We start from the raw sequence: 24,704 nt of genomic DNA on the forward strand, positions 1-24,704 counted from the left end.
GAGCTGGCTGCAGCAATGACTACGGACAAACATAGATACGAGCAAAAAACTTCAAGTTGAACATGGTAGGTTTTCAAATCTTAAATTGACACCGCAGTTTATGTAATTTTATAACTACATTATTTCCTATACCGATAATGGCTTTGTGTTATTGTGTAGATAGGTTTGGTACAGGTACAGATTAATTGTTGAAAATGTTGGCAGCCAGCGTGTCTTTAGAAATCCTGCAGTTTGGGTTATGTAGTTGACATCATTCACAATGGATTTTATTATTACATTTCGCTTATAGGAAATTCAAAATGGTATCCACGCATTTCCCTGACTCATCTGGATTTAAAATGGCAGACATTTATCAAAACTATTTTTTTTAAATTCAGGAGTCAGACCATTTGAATTCAAATTATTCACATGGCCTTAGTATTGTTAAGCTTTTATATATCCATCGATTGTCATGGGGTTTGTGTTAATGCCAAATAATAATCATAAACAATCAACACCAACCAGCAGGCCTGTCTGCCCACTCCAGCAACCTCACAACTCCCAAGACAAAACCAGCAGGCCTGTCTGCCCACCCCAGCAACCAATCACAACTCCCAAGACAACACCAGGATAAATGAGAAATAAATGAGAAATTAAATATTAAATTTGCCCTCACTGCCCAATGCCCCACCTGCAGTTTCTGCTAGTGCAGTGTGTGTGTGCGCGCGAGCGTTTGTGTGTGTTGTTCGGGAGACCAGCTGGTGATACAGGTCCAGACAAGTAATTAGCTTTCCCTAGTGGATCCCCAGGGTTTGATTTGTGGGCTCAAATAAAGTATTGAAAGTGCATGTGTGCTTGGTGGGGTAACACACACTAACTGTTCTCAATCAGACTGCACCAACCAATCAGAAGCAGCCAAATCCCATCAACCGCGCGCCTGTTAACCAGATCAATGTGTGTAATAGCTGTCGGCAGCAGGTGGAGAGAACCTCCACGGAGAACCAGCCTCTAGGGGCCTCCGGTGGGTTATTCAACCCCTTCACGTAACATCGGGGTGAAGTGCCACGCAAGACGCCTGGCCTCGCTTCAGATCCCATGTGTATAGCCGAGTGCCTGAACAAGAACACTGGACAGATGGGTTTACCCTGACTAAAGCAGCGGGCCGACGGTGTCGATGTATCCTTGGTGGATGGGCCCACTTTCATCAGGACCAGGGCTCCCTTCGAAATGAGATGAAACAGACCTCGTCTGGGGACTTGTTTATACAATTAAAAGGACAGTTTGGAATTTGGTGACTGAGCCCTTTATAAGATTAAATAAGATGCATTTTGTGGATGGAATGTTTGCGTCTGCGCTTTCAGACTGAAAGAAGTTAGAGGTAGTTTTCTGAGAAAACACTACCTAGCTTAGCACAAAGACTAGAGGTCTACAGGAAAAGCGAGCACCTGACTCTGGGAAAATGGGTAACCATTCCCTTTGCATAAATCCCAAACAATCTCTTTCAACGGTGTAAGATTGCGTGTCTTTGCTAGGCAGTCGACACAGTGGTGTTAACAGAGTAGTGAAGGATCTATAATGATCAAAACAGCAGCCTCAACTGTCCTTCAAACAATCACAGGAAGTGATGCGTGTAGAGACAGGAAATGACAGTGCACTCTCTCATCTTTCAAAACCAATTACAATCTGCGAAGAGAAGCGTTTAGCAAAAGCATTTCCCCGTCCAGGGGGAGACAGGAAGCTGAGGACAGATAATGGAGAGTGTGCAACATGAAGTAAAGGGTGTGGAAGCTCCTTGACAATCAAAGGGGGTCCCGGGGGAGCCGGTGCGATGAGACAAACAACAAGCCTCTCGGAAAAGTTGCATGACGACACGGAAGCATCCTTGACAACTAGGACAAAACCGTCTAATCAAAGTCTCCTAAAGGGGCCTCCGACAACAATGGCACTAATCTGAAATCAGACCCAGAATAACGTCCCTTCCTCCACTCTCCGTCTCTCATCCGTGGATGCCTTTCCCTTCCAACCCATCGGGGGCAATTATCTACTGAAGTGTTGGTGGGGTTCTGCGGTGCCACCCGTCACCCTCGGATGGATTCGGATCATTGTCATCCTGATTCGGGTCCCAGGGTGGTCTAGTGACGCATCATGGGTTCGGATGTGGCCCACCGCACGCACACACCCAACCCCTGGGAGCAGCAATAATCAGCAATGAGCGCCATCATGCTCAGCTGTCGTTATTATGTAGACACGGTAGAACACAGCATGCGGCAGTGATTAGAGCCCCAGCACCGACCGCTCTACTCAGATTGAGAGACAGTGATGAGGCCCCCAGCACCCACCGCTCTACTCAGCCTGAGAGACAGCGATGAGGGCCCCAGCACCCACCGCTCTACTCAGCCTGAGAGACAGCGATGAGGGCCCCAGCACGGACCGCTCTACTCAGCCTGAGAGACAGCGATAAGGGCCCCAGCACGGACCGCTCCACTCAGCCTGAGAGACAGCGATGAGGGCCCCAGCACGGACCGCTCCACTCAGCCTGAGAGACAGCGATGAGGCCCCCAGCACCGACCGCTCCACTCAGCCTGAGAGACAGCGATGAGGGCCCCAGCACGGACCGCTCCACTCAGCCTGAGAGACAGCGATGAGGGCCCCAGCACGGACCGCTCCACTGAGCCTGAGAGACAGCGATGAGGGCCCCAGCACGGACCGCTCCACTGAGCCTGAGAGACAGCGATGAGGGCCCCAGCACCCACCGCTCCACTGAGCCTGAGAGACAGCGATGAGGGCCCCAGCACGGACCGCTCTACTCAGCCTGAGAGACAGTGATGAGGGCCCCAGCACGGACCGCTCTACTCAGCCTGAGAGACAGCGTGTGTGTGTTTGGGGGGGGGGTGGTGTGTGTGTGTGTGTGTTTGGGGGGGTGGTGTGTGTGTTTGGGGGCGGTAGTGTGTGTGTTTGGGGGCGGTGGTGTGTGTGTGTGTTTGGGGGGGGTGGTGTGTGTGTGTGTGTGTTTGGGGGGGGTGGTGTGGTGTGTGTGTGTTTGGGGGGGGGTGTGTGTTTGGGGGGGGGGTGTGTTTGGGGGTGGTGGTGTGTGTGTGTGTGTGTGTTTGGGGGGGGTGGTGTGTGTGTGTTTGGGGGGGGTGGTGTGGTGTGTGTGTGTGTTTGGGGGGGGTGGTGTGTGTGTTTGGGGGGGGGTGGTGTGTGTGTGTGTGTTTGGGGGGGGGGGGTGATGTGTGTGTGTTTGGGGGGGGTGGTGTGTGTGTGTGTGTGTTTGGGGGGGTGGTGTGTGTGTGTGTGTGTGTGTTTGGGGGGGGTGGGTGTGTTTGGGGGGGGGGTGGTGTGTGTGTGTGTGTGTGTTTGGGGGGGGTGGGTGTGTTTGGGGGGGGGTGGTGTGTGTGTGTGTTTGGGGGGGGGTGGTGTGTGTGTGTGTGTGTGTTTGGGGGGGGGGGGTGGTGTGTGTGTGTGTGTGTTTGGGGGGGGTGGTGTGTGTGTGTGTGTGTGTTTGGGGGGGGTGGTGTGTGTGTGTGTTTGGGGGGGGGGTGGTGTGTGTGTGTGTGTGTGTGGGGCGGGTTGTGTGTGTGTTTGGGGGGGGTGGTGTGTGTGTGTGTTTGGGGGGGGTGGTGTGTGTGTGTGTTTGGGGGGGGTGGTGTGTGTTTGGGGGGGGTGGTGTGTGTGTGTGTGTTTGGGGGGGGTGGTGTGTGTGTGTGTGTGTTTGGGGGGGGTGGTGTGTGTGTGTGTTTGGGGGGGGTGGTGTGTGTGTGTGTGTTTGGGGGGGTGGTGTGTGTGTGTGTGTGTTGGGGGGGGGGTCGGTGTGCGGCAGCGTTGCAGATGTTATAAACGTGCATCTGCTGTACACTGTAAGCAAAACAAAAAACTGCAGTTCGAGTTTCAGAGTATGTTGGGGAGAATCGCTTGGTTGAGCAAGCTGAGATTTGAGGAATGGTACTCAGGTCCAGTTAGCTCAGCTAATCACTGGCTTCCCTCAGGGAGAGATGAACTGCAGCTCTACAAACCCTCCAGGTAATGGACCATGAGGTGGACAAAACAAGATCCGAAAAGCAGTGAGACGAGACAATCAATTTTTCAGTAAGTCAGTCCAGTTTATAGTGACCCTGCACGGAGTGTGACATCTTTAGGGTTCTGGGTCCAATTCACAGGATGACCAACATCTAATACACAGGGATGATGGAAAGATGTTACGGAAAACCATCAGCTAAATGTGTTTTTATTTATATGCTGTGTGTGTGTGTGTGTGCGCGCGCGCGCATCAATACCTCCAGTTTCTTTCCATCTTCGTCGTACACCGACATGGTGACCTCTACGTTCTTGGGCGTGGACTTGCTGCCTTTATCGAACTCTCCCTGGACCAGGGTGACGTAGATATCGTTGCGCACGTCGCCTGGGAACACAACAGCCTTAAAGACACCGGCACCTCCCTGACAAACCACCTGCCCTGCGCTCCTCAGACCTCAACGTGGGTTTACATGCAAGATTTTTCTTTTGGCAAAGTGTCCTAAATCACAGGGACACCTACCTGGCATGATTATCTCAGGGAAGCCCATCTTGCGGGCTACAGCAGTGGAGCGGTCAACCAGGTGAGGGAAGTCCTTCCGGATCTGATGGATGTCACCTGGGAGACGTTTTAGGGTCACCCAAAGACCTAGAAACAGGGGACATTACAGGTTATCTACCAGTCAAAGATCCGACAACAGAGAATATTACTTATTATCTATCAGTCAATGAAGCAGGGAGCAGGTCATGTGAAGCCTCCGTGCATAGAGATAATTCCAGACACCCCCGATAATCAGAAGTTCCCAGAAAGGCCACCAGATGTCATGTGACTCATGTTCACCTGTAAACAACCAGAATGAGTTTAAAGGTCACAGGTTCACCTCTCTTCATATCTGTCAGAAGTTCATAAGGATCTCAGTTTAATCTTCATACCCTCAACACCTGCTAAGATGTTTAACTCATCCAGACTGCTGGAGGCCAACAGGGTGGTGTGGTCCAGGGTGTGCCAACATTATGGTACCCGCCTCATGAACACACACACACACACACACCCTGTCATGCCCTAGACAATAAGACAGTGGCACTGTAAAAGCTACAGCCCCCCCCCCCCCCCCCCATGCAAATGGCATATGGTTAATAACACGACACGGGGACTGATCCCCTCTCCTCAGGCAGAGCTGAAAATCTTTTGAAATGGAAGCGTGACAGACATCACTGCTGGCAACTCCCTGACTCCTTCCACGCGTACAGACCCCCACACGCACGCACGCACCGTGCGCGGTTGCTCTGTGGGTTGACTGAGTGGATGTGACATGTAGCTCAGGACATCTTCATACAGTATGACAGTACGCCGGAGAACACGCCCCCCCCCCAACGTGGGCTGAAGCCACTCGGCAGAAACAGGGGCGGGCAGAAAGCCCGGCGGACAGACAGTTGGCTCCGAAATCCAAAGGCAGCCGGTTTGGCTCCCAGAGAAGATGGCGTGAGGAACTTGCTGTTGTGTATTTGAGGAAGACACGTAAACCTAACGGCCCCTGTACATCGTTCTGGATAGGATGTAGTAGCAGAGTAACTGTAGATTCCAATGGAAGAGGTACTGTTCCATGTTTCATCCTTTAGGACAGGGTGTTACTAAAACACTCCACAGGGTTTGAATGGTGTTCATGAACCAGAAACCTGAAAGAGGCTAGATCTCCAGGAACAGGGTTGGAGTTAAAACCTGAAAGAGGGTATATCTCCAGGAACAGGGTCTATTGAATCTTATTTCCTTTCTCATGGTAACTTATGTCCCTCCATTGCTCACTAATAACTTCACCTTGGGACTGAACTCTCTGACCTCACCAGGCCCTTCTAGTCAGACAGCCCTAGGTCTGTGTTCCCATGCAGAAGCCTAGACACCCTCCCCCTTGGACCTTTTACTCAGATCTCCTAAGCACCCCCCCATGATACAGCCCAACCACAGGCACTTTACCTTGACCCTTGTGATTGACCTCCTTGGCTGCGATGACCTTGTTGATGACGGCCTGCAGGAAGTCACTCTCGCCCGCCACCCTGGGTGAAAAACGTGAGATGTTCAGCTGCTGGTGGCGATGTATGGCATCATCCAACGCCAGCCTGGAGCAGCCAATACACAGGCACCACACCACGGGGGAGAAAAGAGGAGGAAGACGACGAAAAGAAAGGTCGAGGGAGGGAGGGAGGTGTGAGAAAAGAGAGGGAGTGAGGAAAGAGAGGGAGGGAGGGAGGATTAAGGGGGAAAAGGAGGGAGTGGGGGGAAGAGAGAGGATGAGGGGGGAGGGAGGGAAGGAGGATATGGAGAGAGGAGCGGAGAGAGGGAGGGCAGATTGAATGGAGGATGGGAGGGTTTTGGAGAGTGGAGCAGGAAAACAGAGAAGAGAGTAACAGGTAACAGTGATGTATACCACAGAGACAGACAGGCCATGTTAGGTCACAGTAAAGGATGGGACGGGAAACGAACACACAAGAGATAATAGTTCAGGACATGATGCCTCCAACTACAGGTACTGGTACCTGAACCATTTACCACTACTGACTTTGACCACTCAAAACATTATCTTTATTAATGGATCTTTATGAGCATCCCATCGCTATTCTTACTTTACTAACATCCTGTCTCTATTCTTACTTTACTAACATCCTGTCTCTGGTCTTACTTAAGCAACATCCCATCTATATTCTCACTTTACAAACATCCCGTCTCTTTTCTTACTTAAGTAACATGATGTCTCAATTCTTAGTTTACTAAAATCTTATCAACATTCTTAGTTTGTTAACATCATGCATATATTCTTAATAAATATGAAACCAGTTTTGGTAGCCAGTTTATGCTGAGGCCCAAGGAATATATTACCTAGCAACACAAGGGCAAGAGTCCCGAAAAGCGGAAAGCTCCTAAGGTCTTCTGTTAAAACTAAGACTGCCATCTCTAAAGAACAATGAAGCTTTGACAGAGTTCTGCTACGGTGCCCAGAAACCCAAGAAAAACTGAAACAGGTGTTTCCCTCCACTCTGAAAGACCTAGTGTGTGGAGCTTAGTCAGAGACCCAGAGTGATCGACTGATGCAGTGGTAAAGTGCAGTGGTACAGTGCAGTGCATACAAAAACAGTGTAGTTAGTGTATTTTGTCATTTTATGTTGTCTTTGCACTTATGCTTTATCTTGGTCAGGTCGCCATTGCAAACAAGAACCTGCACTCAATCAGCCTACCTGGTTAAATAAAGGTGAAATAAAATTTAAAAAAATAAAGTGGTTTGGGAAACTAGAGAGCACGTTAGCTGCTCAATAAGAGCGTGGAAGAGAGTGACAGACAGAGAGATGGAAGTGTAGGAGTGATGCCATGTGTGTAAATGCACAAGGGCAATAAAACAAGCATAGTGGAGAACAGGACGAGGCCAGTGACACAACGACAGCCTCATGATAATAACTAGCATGGAGGGAAACCATGTGTCTGACCTGGTTCCACTTCCCCCATCCCAGACCTTACTGTGAAACCGTTCTGCCCACTTAAAGTGGCACCAGCCACCACCGGCGTCTGTCACGACTTCGAGAGATGGAGAAAAGAGCCAATAGGAAGAGTGATCGGGGAACAGACGTGTGTCACAGAGGAGGTATAGCATCGGAGATGATCTTAGCCCCTCCCCTCCGGGAACCTGAGGCTGTTCCATACAGCTGAATATTCCACAGCTAACACACTTGATTCAACTGGTCAAATAACCCACAAGGCCTTGATCAGAGGAATCCATTAGTTCAGAGCTACAACGACAATGTGAAAGGTCTCAGGGGTCCCGGAGGGGAGGTTTAAACCCCACTCAAACACAGATGCTCATATCTACACAGGCCACAGCAGTCCTCAACCACCAGTCCTCAACCACCAGGCCTCAACCATCCATCAGACAGCAAAAGGTGACCTAGTCCATTAAAGAGGGGGATACACTTCCAGAGAGAATTTCTTTTTACCCATTCCTGGTTATTAATATCCCAAAACAGATTTGTTTCATTACACTTTGAGTAATGCCTGAAGGAACACGGTGTATTCAGAAAATGTATAATATTTGTAAGGGAATCAGGAAGGCCTTGATTGAATTATACAGCAATAACACTGTAGTGTACTGCATTTAAATGACATAAACCAGGTTAGAGGAGGTGACCACACTAGCCCTGGTCTAACTATTCCAAATAGCACCCCACTCTCTTAGCGCAGTAAATAGGTCAGTTTTGGGACACATACTGACCCAAATAGTGGTGTTGCCTCAGGCATGTCTATATTAAACATTACATTTTATCTAAGCCTCCATTCACCATTTCCATCCATAGTTGTTTCCAGTGCCAGCTATCTCAAACCTAATAAGGTGTTAACGTCAAACAGTCCTTCTTAAGCACTTCCTGTGCGAGCTCGCCTTAGAACAGCAGCACAATACGCAAGCTGGCAATGAATAAACTACTAACATGCGTGTATGTTTGAAAGATGCTATCGGTGGCTTTTGCAGTCAACGAAACACCTAAAAGAGCGAGGTGTTTTGGCTATAAATTGATAATCTATAAAACATAATCATACCTCAGAAATGTCCAAGTCTATAAGGAAGTGGTGTGCGGACGTGAGGTAGAAATCGGCACATGAAGGACACACATTTTTTGGGGGAAATTTTTCGTCTTGACAGCTCCACCGTTACACAATCATGGCCAAAAATCACAGACTCCATCTTTAAGGGTTGGTGGGTACAATCCTGTTTCAAACATTCACAAGACTAAATTTAGGTGAGAAACTTTAAATGGGTAATATCTCAGGCACTCTGAACAGTGCTGTTGGAAAAAAAAAATATTGAAACTTGCAGATGTCTTCAGGTCACGCATGTCTGTATTCACGCGTGTAGTACAATGAAAAGGTCCCTTTAAGTCCAAATGTGAAACACGCATACTTCCCCTGTCTTTCCTCCTGTTACGCTCTGTGGAAACGTCTAATTATGTCCATGATTTATGCACATGAAGCAGTTAACTCCAGTGATCTACCGTGTCGACTAAACTAAACTGCAGAGGCCCAAATGGGACCCTATTCCTAACAGCGCACTACTTCTGACAAGAGACATATGAGCCCCATATGCCGCCGTCCAAAGTAGTGAACTGTATAGGTGCTAGGGGGCCATTAGGAAGCCCAGCTAAAGCATTTCCAATTATCCAGGAGCCGATGTGAAGGGAAAGGTTACCGTGTCTCTGCAGACAGAGACAATCCTCCAAGGACCACAGACAGTTAATGAGATGAGCCTTAATTAAGTTTACGGACAATACCGGAGGCTCGGGTCCCAAAAGGCACCGTATTCCCTGCATGGCGCCCTGCGTTGACCAGGGCCCACAGGGCCACGTTTGGAATAGGGTCCATTTGGGACTCCAGCCGGGCTAATCAGGTGTCAGAGGCAGAGGAGTTATCAAACAGGCCCGGACTCCGGGGTTTCAACCATGACGGAAATGGCGGCTCTGGCGGAGGAGTGCGTCGACACACATTATGCTCCCTGCTTCACGGAGGGCAAACAACAATTTGGCAATTTAAAGGGGACTGGAGACGTGGTGTTGTATAATGTCTGTGTATACATCATAGTTCATACTCACGGCTGGAAGGGAATGAAATGCTGCTTGTCCTCGTCATCCATCTTGCCTGTTATGATGTCGGTCACGTCCATGACTGTTAAGAGAGCAAAGCAAACGGATCACATGCAGGACTGTTAGAGAGTGTTACACAAACGAGTCACGATACAATTAGAAAAAAAGTAAAACTGACAGGTCACGTGCATCACTGTTAAGATAGTAAAACAGACAAATCACCTCCATGACTGTTAGAGAGAGTAAAACCAACTGGTTGTATCTAAGACTATTAAATGGAGTAAAACCGACTGGTCACAACCATTACGGTTAGACAGAGTTGCACAAACTGATCACATCCATGATTGTTAGAGAGGGCAAAACCGACTGGTCACGTCCATGACTGTTAGAGAGACTAAAACTGACTGGTCACGTCCAAGGCTGTTGGATTGAGTAAAACAGGCTGGTCACATCCATGACTGTTGGAGAGAGTAAAACAGGCTGGTCACATCCATGACTGTTGGAGAGAGTAAAACAGCTTGGTCACATCCATGACTGTTGGATTGAGTAAAACAGGCTGGTCACATCCATGACTGTTGGAGAGAGTAAAACAGGCTGGTCACATCCATGACTGTTGGAGAGAGTAAAACAGCTTGGTCACATCCATGACTGTTGGATAGAGTAAAACAGGCTGGTCACATCCATGACTGTTGGAGAGAGTAAAACAGCTTGGTCACATCCATGACTGTTGGATAGAGTAAAACAGGCTGGTCACATCCATGACTGTTGGAGAGAGTAAAACAGCTTGTCACATCCATCACTGTTAGAGTAAAACAGGCAGTCAACCTCCATTCCTCCACAGAAGAGCGCATGGCCCGTCACTCCTCATGTACTTGATCGATCAATAACGGCCATTGATTAGCAAGGAACCCCACTCACCGAGCTGTCCAAGTCTTAACTGGACATAAATAACAGAAACCAGTGGATGAACATGAACAGAGAGGGTGTTACAACACCAGGTCCTGGAGGAAAACCAACAGGCTTAAATGACCCGCTCACCCAGCCCTTCAACTTAACCACAACATGCTAGCCTCTCTCGGTCAACATTCTCCCTGCTTACATGGTACCCATCCAGAATGATCCCATCCACAAACTTCAGAACGTCGGGTCTGGAGAGACTGTCTGTTAAACTGCAGTGTTATGAGCCTTTACACCTAGAATGCTTGCTTTACACGTGAAGTTGCATCAAAAGTCTCTGCTCGTTAGCCGTCATCACGCACACGCACATGCCCGCACGCACACACTTCCTGTACAGCCGGGGTAATATACCAATGATTGTACATGTCTACTGTCGTATGAATAATTCTATTCTCATATGATTTATGTTATTAGTTTGTTTCTCCTCTACATGGTTAGGAGACCGGAAACACCTGCTATTACACCTGCCTAATCTGCAGAGGAGACCGATGAAACTCTGATTTGATTTTGCTAGCTGTAGTGGGGGCGTGCTCCCTCTTCAAACTGGGAGTGATCTGACATCACGCAGCTTTGATCCACTCTGATCCCCATACAGAAGCTTTGTAGTGGAGGGGGAAAAAAGACTTCAAAAAACCATGTTTGATGTATGAAACTGAGGGCTGGAATAGTGGCACATCCCCTTCACCTCTCGTCTGCCTCGTACTCACCCTCTCACTTGTCCGTTTTCTTCCCTGTTCTCTGGTTAGATCTTACACCTCATGCCACGCGCCCGTTCAGCAGTTATTGAGTGGAGTCACTCGCGGGGAGTCCCTACATAACACCTTTAATCTTTGTGGGTCAAGAAAATAATGAACTTTCCCGGGAAACAGCGGTTTGCTAGCCCAGGCGCGTTAAATGGAGGTGGTTGTGTCTCTGTTCTGTACTGGTATCCTAATGTTCCCATTATGTCCTGTTCTATGCTGTTTCAAGACCCTGCAAGGATAGTTGCTTAAATCCAGCAGAAGCAAATGGTTAACCTAGTGACATCCCGAAAACAAATACTTCTTCAAGAGAAGACCAAGTGTCTCCTGATTAGTTTCTCCTATCAAATAGTGTCCAATTAAGACTGACAACCAGGTGAGGGGAGATATTCAAGCCCTTAATGTATGAGGGAGGAGGGAATCTACAGACACCTGACCGTCCAATCAATGGACTGTCTACAATTCACATTCAAGTTGACATTCCATGGCTGGTGGCCATTTTGCATGTACCATTAAATTGGTCTGAGGGGCTTTCAAATCCATTCTTGTTTAACGTTGAACCGTACAGTCTCCTCAGCTTTAGATGTGGCATGACGATGCCCTGCTGTGTGTTCCTGTCTACATTCCTCAGTCACACTGACGGACTAAATGTGTAGCCTGAAATCCAGAACGGCTTTGAGGTACCATTCCACTCAGACTCTGCCACAGATGTTCAGCATTGGGGTGACTGGAAGGAACAAAATACAGGTCTTTATTTCAGGCTGTACAGTAGCTCCTGTAGTCCCTAACTCGATGGTCACCTATTGTCTCCACTTCTGAAGACAAAAAAACAAAAACGACTGGCTTTTATTTCTCATTGCGTTTCAGGAGGGAATGTCTCCCTCCCACACAGTAACTAAAACGTATGACTAATAGAAAGAGGTTGTTAGGAAAACACAAATGCATCCATGTCGGGTCTCTCGGTGAAGCCTGTTCTCAGACGGAACTTTGATTCAGTGACCGTAGGCATAAACGGATGCGTACCTTCTGGGGTAAGTTGTTTCTGTCCAGGGTAAATTGTCAGACATGGTTGCCTTACCTGCTACTCCGAAAGGCCTCCTCAGGCCTGAGGTCAGCTTCTTGGTGTTGTTGTCACGCAGCTCCATACGACCAACTCTGACGATCTGACACACAAAGCTGATCTTCTCCCTCTTCAAGTCCTCACTCCCAAGGTCCTAGGAGGCCATGACAACGTGTTACTATGGTGACTGTTTACGGGTGGACAAAACCTTACCAACACTTCATCCAAGGACACTACAGTGTTGCCTCAGCTATTCTGGGAATCCCCCATTCTGTCAGGTCTAGGAGGCAGAGATGTCTGCAAGCTCATTTGATCGGTTTGGTCAATAGCTCAGTTTTAACTGAAACATCTCCATGATGGTTATAAAAGCACTCAATGTCATTGTATAAGTCTGTTGTCCTGCGCTCATGTTGTTAGTGGTGTCTTGCTCTGCTCTTTTCTTCTACTGCAGCATTCTGGGCCTTCTGGCCCAGAGAGACATCTCTTTGTTAGCAGACTGCCTTGTAACACACCCTTTATGTTTTGATGTCAGTACCATCTTGAATTTTAAGCTGCATGCCTTGTTTGATATTGTAAATCAATTTTTTTTCATGAGAGCATTGCCATAATCTCTCTTGCCATGATTCATTCTTGCATAATTTCTAATGGGAAATAATGCCGGTTGCTATTGTTTAAGAGATCTTGTGAATGTTCACATAGACCTGTACAGGTTATACACAAGTTATTTACTTGCCTCGGAGCGATACTGACCTGGTAACCACCCTTTGTAGAGAACACCACTTCAGTTATGGTGAGAAAGAAAACATTTAGAAAGCGGTAGCACCAGCGGAAACCCACGCCAATACATGTCCAGACTACCCAGACTGAGCAGCGTGAGAGAGCGAGGCAATTATCTTGGCTCTGAGTCATTCTGTACAAATGCACATTTGAACTTCTCCTTGTCCACGACTCTAGTCACACGGACACTTTGTACTGCTGCGACAAGGCCGATAATGACAGAACACAGTAACAGAATAACTGACATAGTCAGACATATGCATTCACAGAGCAGAGCTGCCCAAGTGTACTTACGATATTGTACTTATTGCGCACAGCTGACATGGTGTCACTGTCATGGGACTAATGAGGGCAGGATGCAGTAAGAAACGTGTCAGGTTTCAGGCTGTCGTCAAGCATGAGCTGTTTATTAGACTGAAGCAGCCGTGCTAACAGCAGGCAGATCAGGGCCCAGAGAACAATTGATCGATTGATCCGAACCTTTCCGGGGGAGGACAAACTTCTGTCAAGGCGGCACTTTTCGCTCCGCAAATTGCTTTAACTCTCCGTTCCGTTGTGTCTGCGGTACGTGTCCTGCTGACATCCCCATTGTGTCGCCAGTGAAGCGAGCCAAGCGGAGTGTCAGTTAGGTCCCCCTAGGGAGGCGCCCGGTGACCCTGATGCCCACGGGGGCTGTTCATTAGTGGAGAGGTGACCTATGACAAACACGCTGGGTCAACCTGGGGTTACTCGCTTTCTTTCTCTGGGAGCTGGGGAGTTAACAAACACTGCTGCCCCCTTAGAACAGAGGCACGCACACACACGCACGCTCACACGCACTCACCGTGAAGACCGCTCGCAGGTTATGGAGCGTGTCAATGTCTTTGACCAGCCCTTGACTGGACCATCGCACCAGGTAATTCTCACTAGGAACACAGGAACCAGGATGTGAGATGATGGAGCGGTATGATCCCATCACTATGATTACGCATAAATACTGGAAATCTACAGAAAACTGAGTCAAGATTATGACATCAGTTCATTTCTAACACCAGTAGGAAGCCAAAAATACATCTTCTACTCCCATAATAAACCAATTACAATCAACTGAATAATGTTTTCCCCGGATTAAATGTTTCCAGAAGAGTATTTATTTCGATAATCTTGGAACAATAGTAAATCTCCCAGCAGGCAGCTGGTTTTGCTTAGAACTGTCAAGCTCTGGCTGTGAACATGTGCAGCTGGTGAAGTTCCACCCCACAAGGATGTGAAGATTGTCAAGCCTGTCAGGTCACACACACCTGATGAACTTTGACTCGACGGGGTCGTAGAGTGACATGAGGACCTCCGCATCCTCACCGATCTTACACACAACGTTCTTCAGGGTAACGAAGAGGGCAAAGGACGGAGTCTGGGCAAACTTGGCCTGCCGCGTCAAATCTATATTCTGCTTCTGGGACTGCCCCAGGGAGTCAGACAGACACACAGACAGAGAGAGAACATTCAGATGTTATACATTAAATACACAGTACACTTGACTAGACTGGCTGTCTGTCAGCTTTATTAGCCTTCGATCAGAGGCCCAATTTAACAGCCGTCTATGAATCAATCATCCATGAATCAATCATCCATGAATCAATCATCCATGAATCAATCATCCATGAATCAATCATCCATGAATCAATCATCCATGAATCAATCTTCCATGAATCAATCATCCATGAATCAATCTTCCATGAATCAATCTTCCATGAATCAATCTTCCATGAATCAATCACCTATTATAAGGAGGAAGCCACTGGTGAGTGTGAGTCTGAACTATACAGGATCCATTTAATTATTAAGATCTGTGAGTGCAGGTTTTAGTCTTCACAGTGTCCTTCCTAACTGTGTCAGTGCTGGTAAACTGTGTAAATATCAATGCAAACGACCCGGGAGAATCAAATTAATATATTTGCCACTTAGCAGACGCTTTTATCCAAAGCGACTTAGCCATGGCAGCACACATTTTTTATGTGCGGGTGGTCCTGGGAATTGAACCGGCTATCCTGGTGTCGTCGGGTAAACACTGTATCAGATGAGCGACAGAGGAGCGCGGTCTAATAGGGCTCCGGTGGACACGCGACAACGGACAGAAAGGAGACGGAGTCCACACAGCTCAAAGACACTCAGCAGCACCATACGGCAACATATAATCCACTATACCAGGGTTAGGCTGATATCGGTTTAGTGACCCGGCCCGTGGGGGACCATGACGTCACTGCCTGGTGTTTTTTGGATCAGAAGTGTACCTTCTCCTCCTGGATGCGTTCTTCTATCTGTTTGGAAGCGGCCTCGTGGGCTCGGAACAGAGACACGGTGCTGGTGGTGTCTGGGTCCAAGATGTTACCCTCCTTATCTCTCACCACCAGGTCCAAGTCTAGATACCTGTCATAACAGAGAAATTATTTACCCACATGCTTTAGGAATTTAAACAAATGTTCCCCTTTTTCCCCTTTTGAATTGAGAGAGATAGAAAGGAAGAGAGACAGAGCAAGATAGGTAGAGAGAGTGAGGGAAAGAGAGGGAAAGAGGGGGAGAGAGCGAGACAGAGAGGGGGAGAGAGCGAGACAGAGAGGGGGAGAGAGAGAGGGAAAGAGGGGGAGAGAGAGAGGGAAAGAGGGGGAGAGAGAGAGGGAAAGAGGGGGAGAGAGAGAGGGAAAGAGGGGGAGAGAGAGAGGGTGTGGGTGAAAGAGAGAGCCTACGAAACAGTGGGGTGAGCAGAATTGAAATAGATACACAGGATCTCCTTTCCACACTTCTTATCAGGTTCAGAGGTAACTCAGAGATAGATAAACAGAGGGATGGAGAGAGACAGATAAACAGAGGGATGGAGAGAGACAGATAAACAGAGGGATGGAGAGAGACAGATAAACAGAGGGATGGAGAGAGACAGATAAACAGAGGGATGGAGAGAGACAGATAAACAGAGGGATGGAGAGAGACAGATAAACAGGGGGATGGAGAGAGAGAGATAAACAGAGGGATGGAGAGAGACAGATAAACAGAGGGATGGAGAGAGACAGATAAACAGAGGGATGGAGAGAGACAGATAAACAGAGGGATGGAGAGAGACAGATAAACAGAGGGATGTAGAGAGACAGATAAACAGAGGGATGGAGAGAGACAGATAAACAGAGGGATGAGAAAGAGAAACAGAGGGATGTAGAGACAGAAACAGAGGGATGTAGAGACAGAAACAGAGGGATGTAGAGACAGAAACAGAGGGATGGGGACAGACAGATAAACAGAGGGATGGAGAGAGAGATAAACAGAGGGATGGAGAGAAAGATAAACAGAGGGATGGAGAGAAAGATAAACAGAGGGATGGAGAGAGAGAGATAAACAGAGGGATGGAGAGAGAGAGATAAACAGAGGGATGGGGACAGACAGAAGGGGGAGAAAGTGAAAGACAGATTCGTACTTATTTCCGTAGTCAATCTTGGACGTGACTCTCTGTTTGAGCTCAGTCAATTCATCTTGGGGGAGGGTTCCTGACAGGATCTGGGATCGCCACTCAATCAGGTCATAGATCATGTCCCGGACCGAGTTAAACATCTCACGTTTATCCCCCTGTGAAACACACAGACGTACACACACACAGACGTACACACACACAGACGTACACACACACAGACAGACACACACACACCTCTTGAGTGATCCTTCTCTAAAACGTAATGGCAGACATGAAAAGGGACATGATCAGAATGTCCTCCATTGTAAGACACCAGCGAGGGCACGCGTGTGTGCGTGTGTGTGTTAGACGTGAAGATACAGGACTCACTCTACTCACCACGTAGAGATCTCGCCATATGGTCGCCCATTCTCGTAGGGTGGTGGTGACCTCTTGGACCAGAGGTAGCTCGTTGGGAATCACTGTCTCCTTGTGCCTGAGGGAAACACACAGGAAGACAAACAGACAGGAAGACAGACGGGTGGTCTTTCAATGGAGACCTCGATTTATGACGCACAACATTCACTGGAGACCTCTATTCACGACGCACAACATTCACTGGAGACCTCTATTCACGACGCACAACATTCACTGGAGACCTCTATTCACGACGCACAACTTTCAGTGGAGACCTCTACTTAAGATGCACAACTTGAGCGCGGGTGGAGATATTTGCTCAATCGTTTAAAGTTGTTTGAAAATCCTATGAGCGGAGACAGTGTTTTTCCCTTTCCCTGCGTGAATCATTTTCTATCTGTATTTCACATTAGACAGAGCTCAGTGTAAAACCGCTATTGATCTGGGAATTGACTGGCATGAAAGCTGGCTTTAGATTGCTTTCAATTAGAATTTTAATGACTCTGTAGCCATCTGAAACAAATATGTTTTTTTTTCCCCTTTCTGACAAAAAGCTCATATTTAAACAGCTTACAGATAAATTCAGTTCACTAACCATCAGGCCATCACTTCAGTTGATGACATTACAGCTACAAGCTATTCAGATGTTACCTATTAATATTTATTTATTGCAATGTTGAGAACACTTGCAATTTCCTGCATTTTCCTGTTCATGTAATGAAAACACTTTGATTTGATTTTTTAAAAACAACAAACAATGGAACAGGTTTTCCCCCCCTTTTAAAGCCAACTGTTGCTTTGTCTTTTGAGGCTGTGAGTCTGGGTCGAGAAACCAGAACAAGTTCCCAACATAGCTTGACTGCATCGTGAGCCTAATACTTTGAAAACACTGAACACATAGCGATCAGCAAGAATTGAACATGGAACAAATCATCTTAGTGGTCTATTTGAATCATCCCATCAAAAACAACACAGAGTATGGAAGCACTGACCCACTGCCTTCGACGGTGGCTTCTTTCAGGTGTATATAACAGGCAGGAAAAATGCCCTGGAACAGAAGGTGGGAAAGACAGGACACACAGTAAATATCCTGATGATAATGGGATAGGACATAATAGGATATTTATGTTATCAACGCCATGTTAGCAGGTAACCTGAGTTGGCCTCGACACATCAGAATGTCGCTGGTAAGATGCAAAATGGTCATTGTGGGAAAAATCAACTCACTTTCTTGGACTTTCTTCTTAGTCTGTGTCCTCTGTACCAGCCTAAAACAAAGATTCAGACAAATCACTGCCACCTCCATGCCACTGCGGACTGTCATCAGTTAGCGTGTTCTCACCTTCATATGTCTCTAGTATGCGGACTGTCATCAGTTAGCGTGTTCTCACCTTCATATGTCTCTAGTATGCGGACTGTCATCAGTTAGCGTGTTCTCACCTTCATATGTCTCTAGTATGCGGACTGTCATCAGTTAGCGTGTTCTCACCTTCATATGTCTCTAGTATGCGGACTGTCATCAGTTAGCGTGTTCTCACCTTCATATGTCTCTAGTATGCGGACTGTCATCAGTTAGCGTGTTCTCACCTTCATATGTCTCTAGTATGCGGACTGTCATCAGTTAGCGTGTTCTCACCTTCATATGTCTCTAGTATGCGGACTGTCATCAGTTAGCGTGTTCTCACCTTCATATGTCTCTAGTATGTGGACTGTGTCTCCTATCTGTAGCGACAGTTCCTCATCTTGGCGGGCGTCATAGTTGTAGATGGCTGCAGGGAGGAAAAGGCCCAACGATGAGAAGGATATTAGATATTAAACTGGCGAGAGATGCAGTGAGGTATAATGTGTGGCTGTCATAGGAACACACAGGGACAGCCAGGCTGACAGACCTCCCACACATACAGGGATCAGATCTGCTCCATACACTGGCATCAACAACATTAACATACCCACGCAGCATACGTTCCACACACACACACACACACACACCCCCGCACGCACGCACACATACTTAACTGTCAGATCTCTGTGTGTGTCACTGACAGAACAACAGAGTGATGTCTCTCTCTCTCTCCGTGTCTCTCATCATTAAGGAGTGTTTAACATGACAGTCTGTGAATCATGCCCAGCGTGTCACTGGAGAGACCAGCAGGAAGCCACCAGCCTCCACTGTTGATTATCACACTCACATGCTCTCACTCGCTCTCACTCGCTCTCACACGCTCTCACATTTAAGGTGCAGCAGTCACACCGGTAGGCATGGGGCGGGGCCAGGGGCAGGGCCAGGGGGCGGGGCTGAAACAGCTGTTGGATGCTGATGATAGGGTGTTGTCCAGTCTAATACACAAGGGATGGGGAGGCAACGGGGAGGTGCTCTAACAGGAAGTGGGCGGTTCATTTGACGGTTACATGGAGCAGACCTTTTCTGACAAGGTCCTGAGGCGCTAGCCCCCCCATGTCACACCTGAACAGCTCTTGGTATCAAGGCAGTCCTCCTGCCTGACCTGTAACCATGGAGACGCTATGCTGCCCGGCCTCTGCCCAGCCTAGGACCATTTAAAGATATTTCATGGTGAAAAAAAGATATTTGCACTTTATTACCTCTTCTAAAACCCAATGAAGAATGAATCCACTGAAGGCCAGTTGCTAAACACTGAGATTGTTAATTGTCTTAACGTGGTTTGATATTATTTATAAGAATCCTTTTTGGTGTCTATCAGTTTGACAACTGTTTTGGAAAAATATGTAGTTTTTTTTTTCTGAGCAATTGTAAAGGTATAAAATTAACAGTTCCGTTCACATATTGTTATGTTGTTGGATAAAAATGCAGTCGCTGGGGGAAGGATACCACACAGGGCCCCATCACAGGGACTACTTTACAGAGGGGACAGACAGCATAATTAATTGGGCCTTTTCACCACAGCTATCACTCAAGTATAAGAAACAGAATTAGAGCAATTTTAGACCACATCACTTGTTGTGAACACAATTTCAATTAAATAACAAACACCATATGCAAACAAAATTTTTGATTCAAACTAGCGACAATAAACTTGGCACAATAACAATATTGTTTACCTGGTAACTAACATGGCGCCCTCTAACAAACTAGTGATGTTGCTGGTTACAGTAGAATCATTTCGATGCCAGTGTGAGATGTTTTGAGTGTCTCTCGTCAACCATTTTCTTCTCTTTCTGATACTTTTTATGGGGCTGGATGGATGCAACCTCATTTCCTATGTCGCTGCGCATTCCACTCCAATACACTGTGAGTGGGACATAATCTTTAGATCGTAATCGCCACAGGGAATATCGGTGGGAAGGCAGAAATTCGGATCACAGCCCTGAAAAAACAACACACGGAAAATGTGTTGCACTTCTTTTAATAAAAAGAAAATGGTTATTCTAACATTCATTCTGGTGTGCCAGACAAATCACGAGGAGTGTGTGTCCGTTACACACGGCTGAGATTTGGTTTTTGACTTTGTTTTAAGCGGTATGATGAACGCCATTCAGCTCACACTGCAAACGGCATGAAGCAGAGCAACGTGTGTGTTTTGCCCAAACGGAAATGATGGCTGAATAGTATTCTGCAAATTTAAGTAATTTTATAGTAATTATGAATAGAGGATTTTTCAGAAAATCCCATGATTACGAAAAGAACGTGAATAATTATTTGTGAAAAGCTCAGAGGCAAAAACACCACCAAAACTATGATAACTTCCCCTGCTATTGGCAATGGTGGGGGTTTTGCATGTGTTCTTGAAGCCTTTATGAAACTTCCTCACTCATGATTATTCATGACTTAATCATGACTCATTCAGGTTTTTCCTTAATCACGGTATAATCAGGATTAACGTAGAAGAGTTCCGAAAGATCTCCTCACGCAGAAAGAAAATGACTCAGTAAACATTCGGCAGTGAGTTGCTACTGAGCAAAATACAACCCAATAGTCGACAGAAGAAAACCAAAGACATACATTACAAGGGCGACAGGCTTTCTGATCATTCGGAGTGGCCAGCCCAAATGGAAAGGCTGTGAGACTGAATCCGTAGACTGAGACAATATGCACCGTCCTCTGCAAGATCCAGAAGCACTGTTGGCTGGCTGAGACCAGGACGCAAACTATGGGGCCCAATGACGCAGTTATAATGCAAGGCAGGGTCCCTAACCTTCTAATCCCATTCATTCAACAAGATGGTGAGGTTTACAAGCTTGACATGGTCATTAGATTAAAAGAATAGGAATGCAAAACACTAGTGAGAGACAGAGGTTGAGACAGCGAGAGAAAGAAAGAAAGAAAGAGTGAGTGACTAAGAGAAGGAATGAGAGAGAGATGGCATCCTGCCACGGGACTTGAAATGAATTGTGTCCAATCAAGCAGGAATTGATCAGCAACTGTCAGATTATCTGGGATCGAATTTCCTTAAAAAGTAATCCAACCCATGTCCCGGTTCCCCTGGATACTTCTGGAGGGAGAAAAAACGAACATGAGCACAAATCTGCCTGGTGAACTGCACCTGTTCCCCTGGATACTTCTGGAGGGAGAAAACCCAAACATGAGCACACATCTGCATGGTGAACTGCACCCGTTCCCCTGGATACTTCTGGAGGGAGAAAACCCAAACATGAACACACATCTGCATGGTGAACTGCACCCATTCCCCTTTTAATTCAGCTCTTGTTTTCTGTCACGACGGCCTTCCATTGGGCTCTAGTGAAATGTAGTGCTCCATGATGGTAACACCATTCTGGAAGCAGATGTGTGCGTGTGTTTTGGTTTTTCTCCCTCCAGAAGAATCCTGAACACTGAAAGTCAGTGAATGTGTGTGTGTGCGCGTGTGTGTGTGTTACACGCTGAGATACAAAAGGATTACGCATGGGGAATAAAAACAAACAAAAGAGGGAGGGAAAGGGCGGGGCAGGGTTCTGTTCACTAAACAAAAACTGCCTATTCACACTAGATAGACAGGGCTGTGTGTGTGTGTATTCTGGCATGTGTTTTTTGGTGAGTGTAAAGCTCAATAAAACATCATTAAGAGCATCCCTGACCAGGTAGCCCAGTGCTGCCAGTATAGCTGCTGTTTGGGAGTCCTGGACTTGATTTCTCAACCAGTGTTAGGTTTAGGGTTAAAGGCGAAAGAATTGAATAGTTTTGAGGTCCCCACAAGGAAAGAGAAAAACGAAAGGTTGTGTTTCCATGGAACAGGAACTAGGTAGCAGTATCAGGATTCAAACGGTTTCAGACTGGTGCTCAGAGAGACACACAGGGACAGAGAAACAGACATTGGTAAAGGAAGAAAGGTGCAAAGAGAGACATACAGGAGCCGAATTACACAGCTGTGGAGAAAGAGACAGCTGCAGAGACAAACAGGTGCAAAGAGAAACAGACAGGAGCCAACATATACAGCTGTGGAGAAAAAGACAGGTGCAGAAACAGACAGGTGCAGAAACACTGGAGAAAGACAACAGAGGCAGACGGGTAAAAGAGCGACAGGGAGACAGGTGCAGAGTGTGAGACAGGAACCTGAACTAACACAGAGATATCATCCAATCTCACAACTCCCAATGCAGCGGGACCAGATGAGCTACAGTACAGGAAGTAAACCTTGTTTATTAAAAAAACTAATATGACATGATGTTAGGAGAGACAAGAGCCTAACCAAACACCATTCAGACACGCAGTGGAATCTCCACCCACCTCTACTGTGTTCCCTAATCAATCGGGCAAGATATTACTCTGTCTAAAGGGAGCCGTGAGCATTGCAATGGAAAGCCCTGTTTATTACACACATACTGCAATGAGCCTATGAAGCCAACATAATGGAGGCCATTCCATACCCAGCTGACAAATGAAAAGCCCTCAAACCTGACAGACACTAGACTTGCTGTCCGTACACGCTGATGCGACAACAACATCTTTGTTTGTCGGTTGTGAATGCGCAGCAGTACGGTGGAATCACCACGCGGACGCAAATAACCGCATCAAGATGATCTAGGACGACCGGCGGTTCTCCAATGGGAAGAAAACACCCCCTGGAATGACAGGAAACAGCAGGATCTACCTGCCAACGAGCTCATTAGAATATCTGGATGTGGTACAAGTTACATAAGCATTAACAAACACCGGGGAAGTGTGTTCACTTGCACACACATCCTCCCTCCTACGTCGCCTCTCAGCACAACCATGAGTCACTGGTGAACAGCTCAGATGGTGAATTCATTGAGAGTCAAGCTGGAATGGTTTTCATGGAGACACTCCTAATCGTCTCTCGACCAAGTGCAGACTTCCTTGTTGGCATCGGGTCAAATGAAGGCATAACAACAACAACAACAACAACAACAACCACATCCGTTTACATCTTATCCACCGTCACCGAGCCCAACTGAATGACTTGGGCTGCTTGAATAGTAAATAGAATGATAAATAGGATATTACCTGAAGGCCTTTATCTGTCAACTGTATTGTTCTGAAGTGTATTCTATTGATATTAAGCATACTAAATGAACAGAGAGGTAAGAAGACAATGATTAATTTCTTGGGGAAAAAAATCATTGAGTTTTTTCTATAGCAGTTGAAGGAACAAACAGACTGTGATTAAACTAATATTATATATAAATAAAAGTTACGATTTGAGTGAGGAACAGAAGCATTCAATAAACAGTAGTCTCTTAAATTTTAACCCTTCTGTTCCGCACCCAAAACCTTCCTTTTCGACTTCCTTGGAAAAGAAAGTAAAATGTGCAGTGGTCTCTTAATTGATTCCAGAGCTGTGTGTGTGGGTGTGTACAGTGGATATAAAAAGTCTACACACCCCTGTTAGGGTTAGGGTTAGGGTTCTGCCAGGTTCTTGTGATGTAAAAGAATGAGACAAAGATAAATAAAGTGGGAAAATGTGTTATGATCTGATGAAACCAAGGTTGAACCTTTTGGCCATTATTCCAAAAGGTATGTTTTGCTCAAAAACAACACTGCACATAACCCAAAGAACACAATACTCACAGTGAAGCATGGTGGTGACAGCATCATGCTTTGGGGCTGTTTTTCTTCAGCTGGAACCAGTGCGTTAGTCAGGGTGGAGGGAATAATGAATAGTTCCAAATACAAGGCAATTTTGTCACAAAAGCTTCAGGTGTCCGTTAGAAAGCTGAAGATGAAGAGGAAGTTCACCTTTCAGCAAGACAATGACCCAAAGCACACAAATCCACAAAAGCATGGCTTCACCAGAAGAAGATTAACATTTTGGAATGGCCCAGCCTGAGCCCAGACCTGAATCCAATTGAACATCTGTGGGGTGATCTGAAGAGCGCTGTGCACAGATGTCCTGGCAATCTGACAGATTTGGAGCGCTTTTGCAAAGAACAGTGGGCAAATATTGCCACGTCAAGATGTGCCATGCTAATAGACTCCTACCCAAAAAGACTGCTGTAAAAGAGTGCTGTAATAAAATCAAAAGGTGCTTCAACAAAGTATTAGTTTAAGGGTGTGCACACTTATGCAAACATGTTATTGTATAGTTTTTATTTTAAATGTTTTCCCCTCAAAGATTGTAGTTTGTTTTTCAATTGAATTGTTCACATTGTAGGTCACATTAAAGGTGGAAAAGGTTCTGACATGATTTATCTTTTGTCTCATTCTTTTGCACCACAAGAACCACCACAAGGGGTGTGCAGACATTTTATATCCACTGTAATGTCAGACATTTTAAATATACTGTGTTAAACGCCTATATCG

At 46.6% G+C, this 24,704-nt stretch overlaps 1 protein-coding gene across 10 annotated transcripts in view; it reads right to left on the reverse strand.

Annotated features, from left to right (window-relative positions):
• The window catches only part of dock1 (dedicator of cytokinesis 1), a 263,696-nt gene that overhangs the window by 217,359 nt on the left and 21,633 nt on the right, over positions 1–24,704 (reverse strand). For 2 of the 10 annotated variants that reach the window (XM_034292884.1, XM_034292883.1), the window contains exons 2-14: positions 18,655–18,738; positions 18,197–18,237; positions 17,962–18,017; positions 16,952–17,048; positions 16,580–16,728; positions 15,408–15,543; positions 14,418–14,575; positions 13,961–14,042; positions 12,379–12,514; positions 9,613–9,685; positions 5,963–6,105; positions 4,514–4,639; positions 4,254–4,378 (exon numbers count right to left, since the gene is read on the reverse strand). In XM_034292884.1, the coding sequence (XP_034148775.1) occupies positions 4,254–4,378; positions 4,514–4,639; positions 5,963–6,105; positions 9,613–9,685; positions 12,379–12,514; positions 13,961–14,042; positions 14,418–14,575; positions 15,408–15,543; positions 16,580–16,728; positions 16,952–17,048; positions 17,962–18,017; positions 18,197–18,237; positions 18,655–18,738 (1,406 nt within the window). Of the gene's footprint in view, positions 1–4,253; positions 4,379–4,513; positions 4,640–5,962; positions 6,106–9,612; positions 9,686–12,378; positions 12,515–13,960; positions 14,043–14,417; positions 14,576–15,407; positions 15,544–16,579; positions 16,729–16,942; positions 17,049–17,961; positions 18,024–18,196; positions 18,238–18,654; positions 18,739–24,704 lie in introns of all 10 variants that reach the window. The other 8 variants (XM_029120580.2, XM_029120579.2, XM_034292888.1 and 5 more) reach the window with 6 other exon arrangements.

This window comes from Esox lucius, chromosome 6, assembly GCF_011004845.1.
Source record: "Esox lucius isolate fEsoLuc1 chromosome 6, fEsoLuc1.pri, whole genome shotgun sequence".
Taxonomy (NCBI): domain Eukaryota; kingdom Metazoa; phylum Chordata; class Actinopteri; order Esociformes; family Esocidae; genus Esox; species Esox lucius.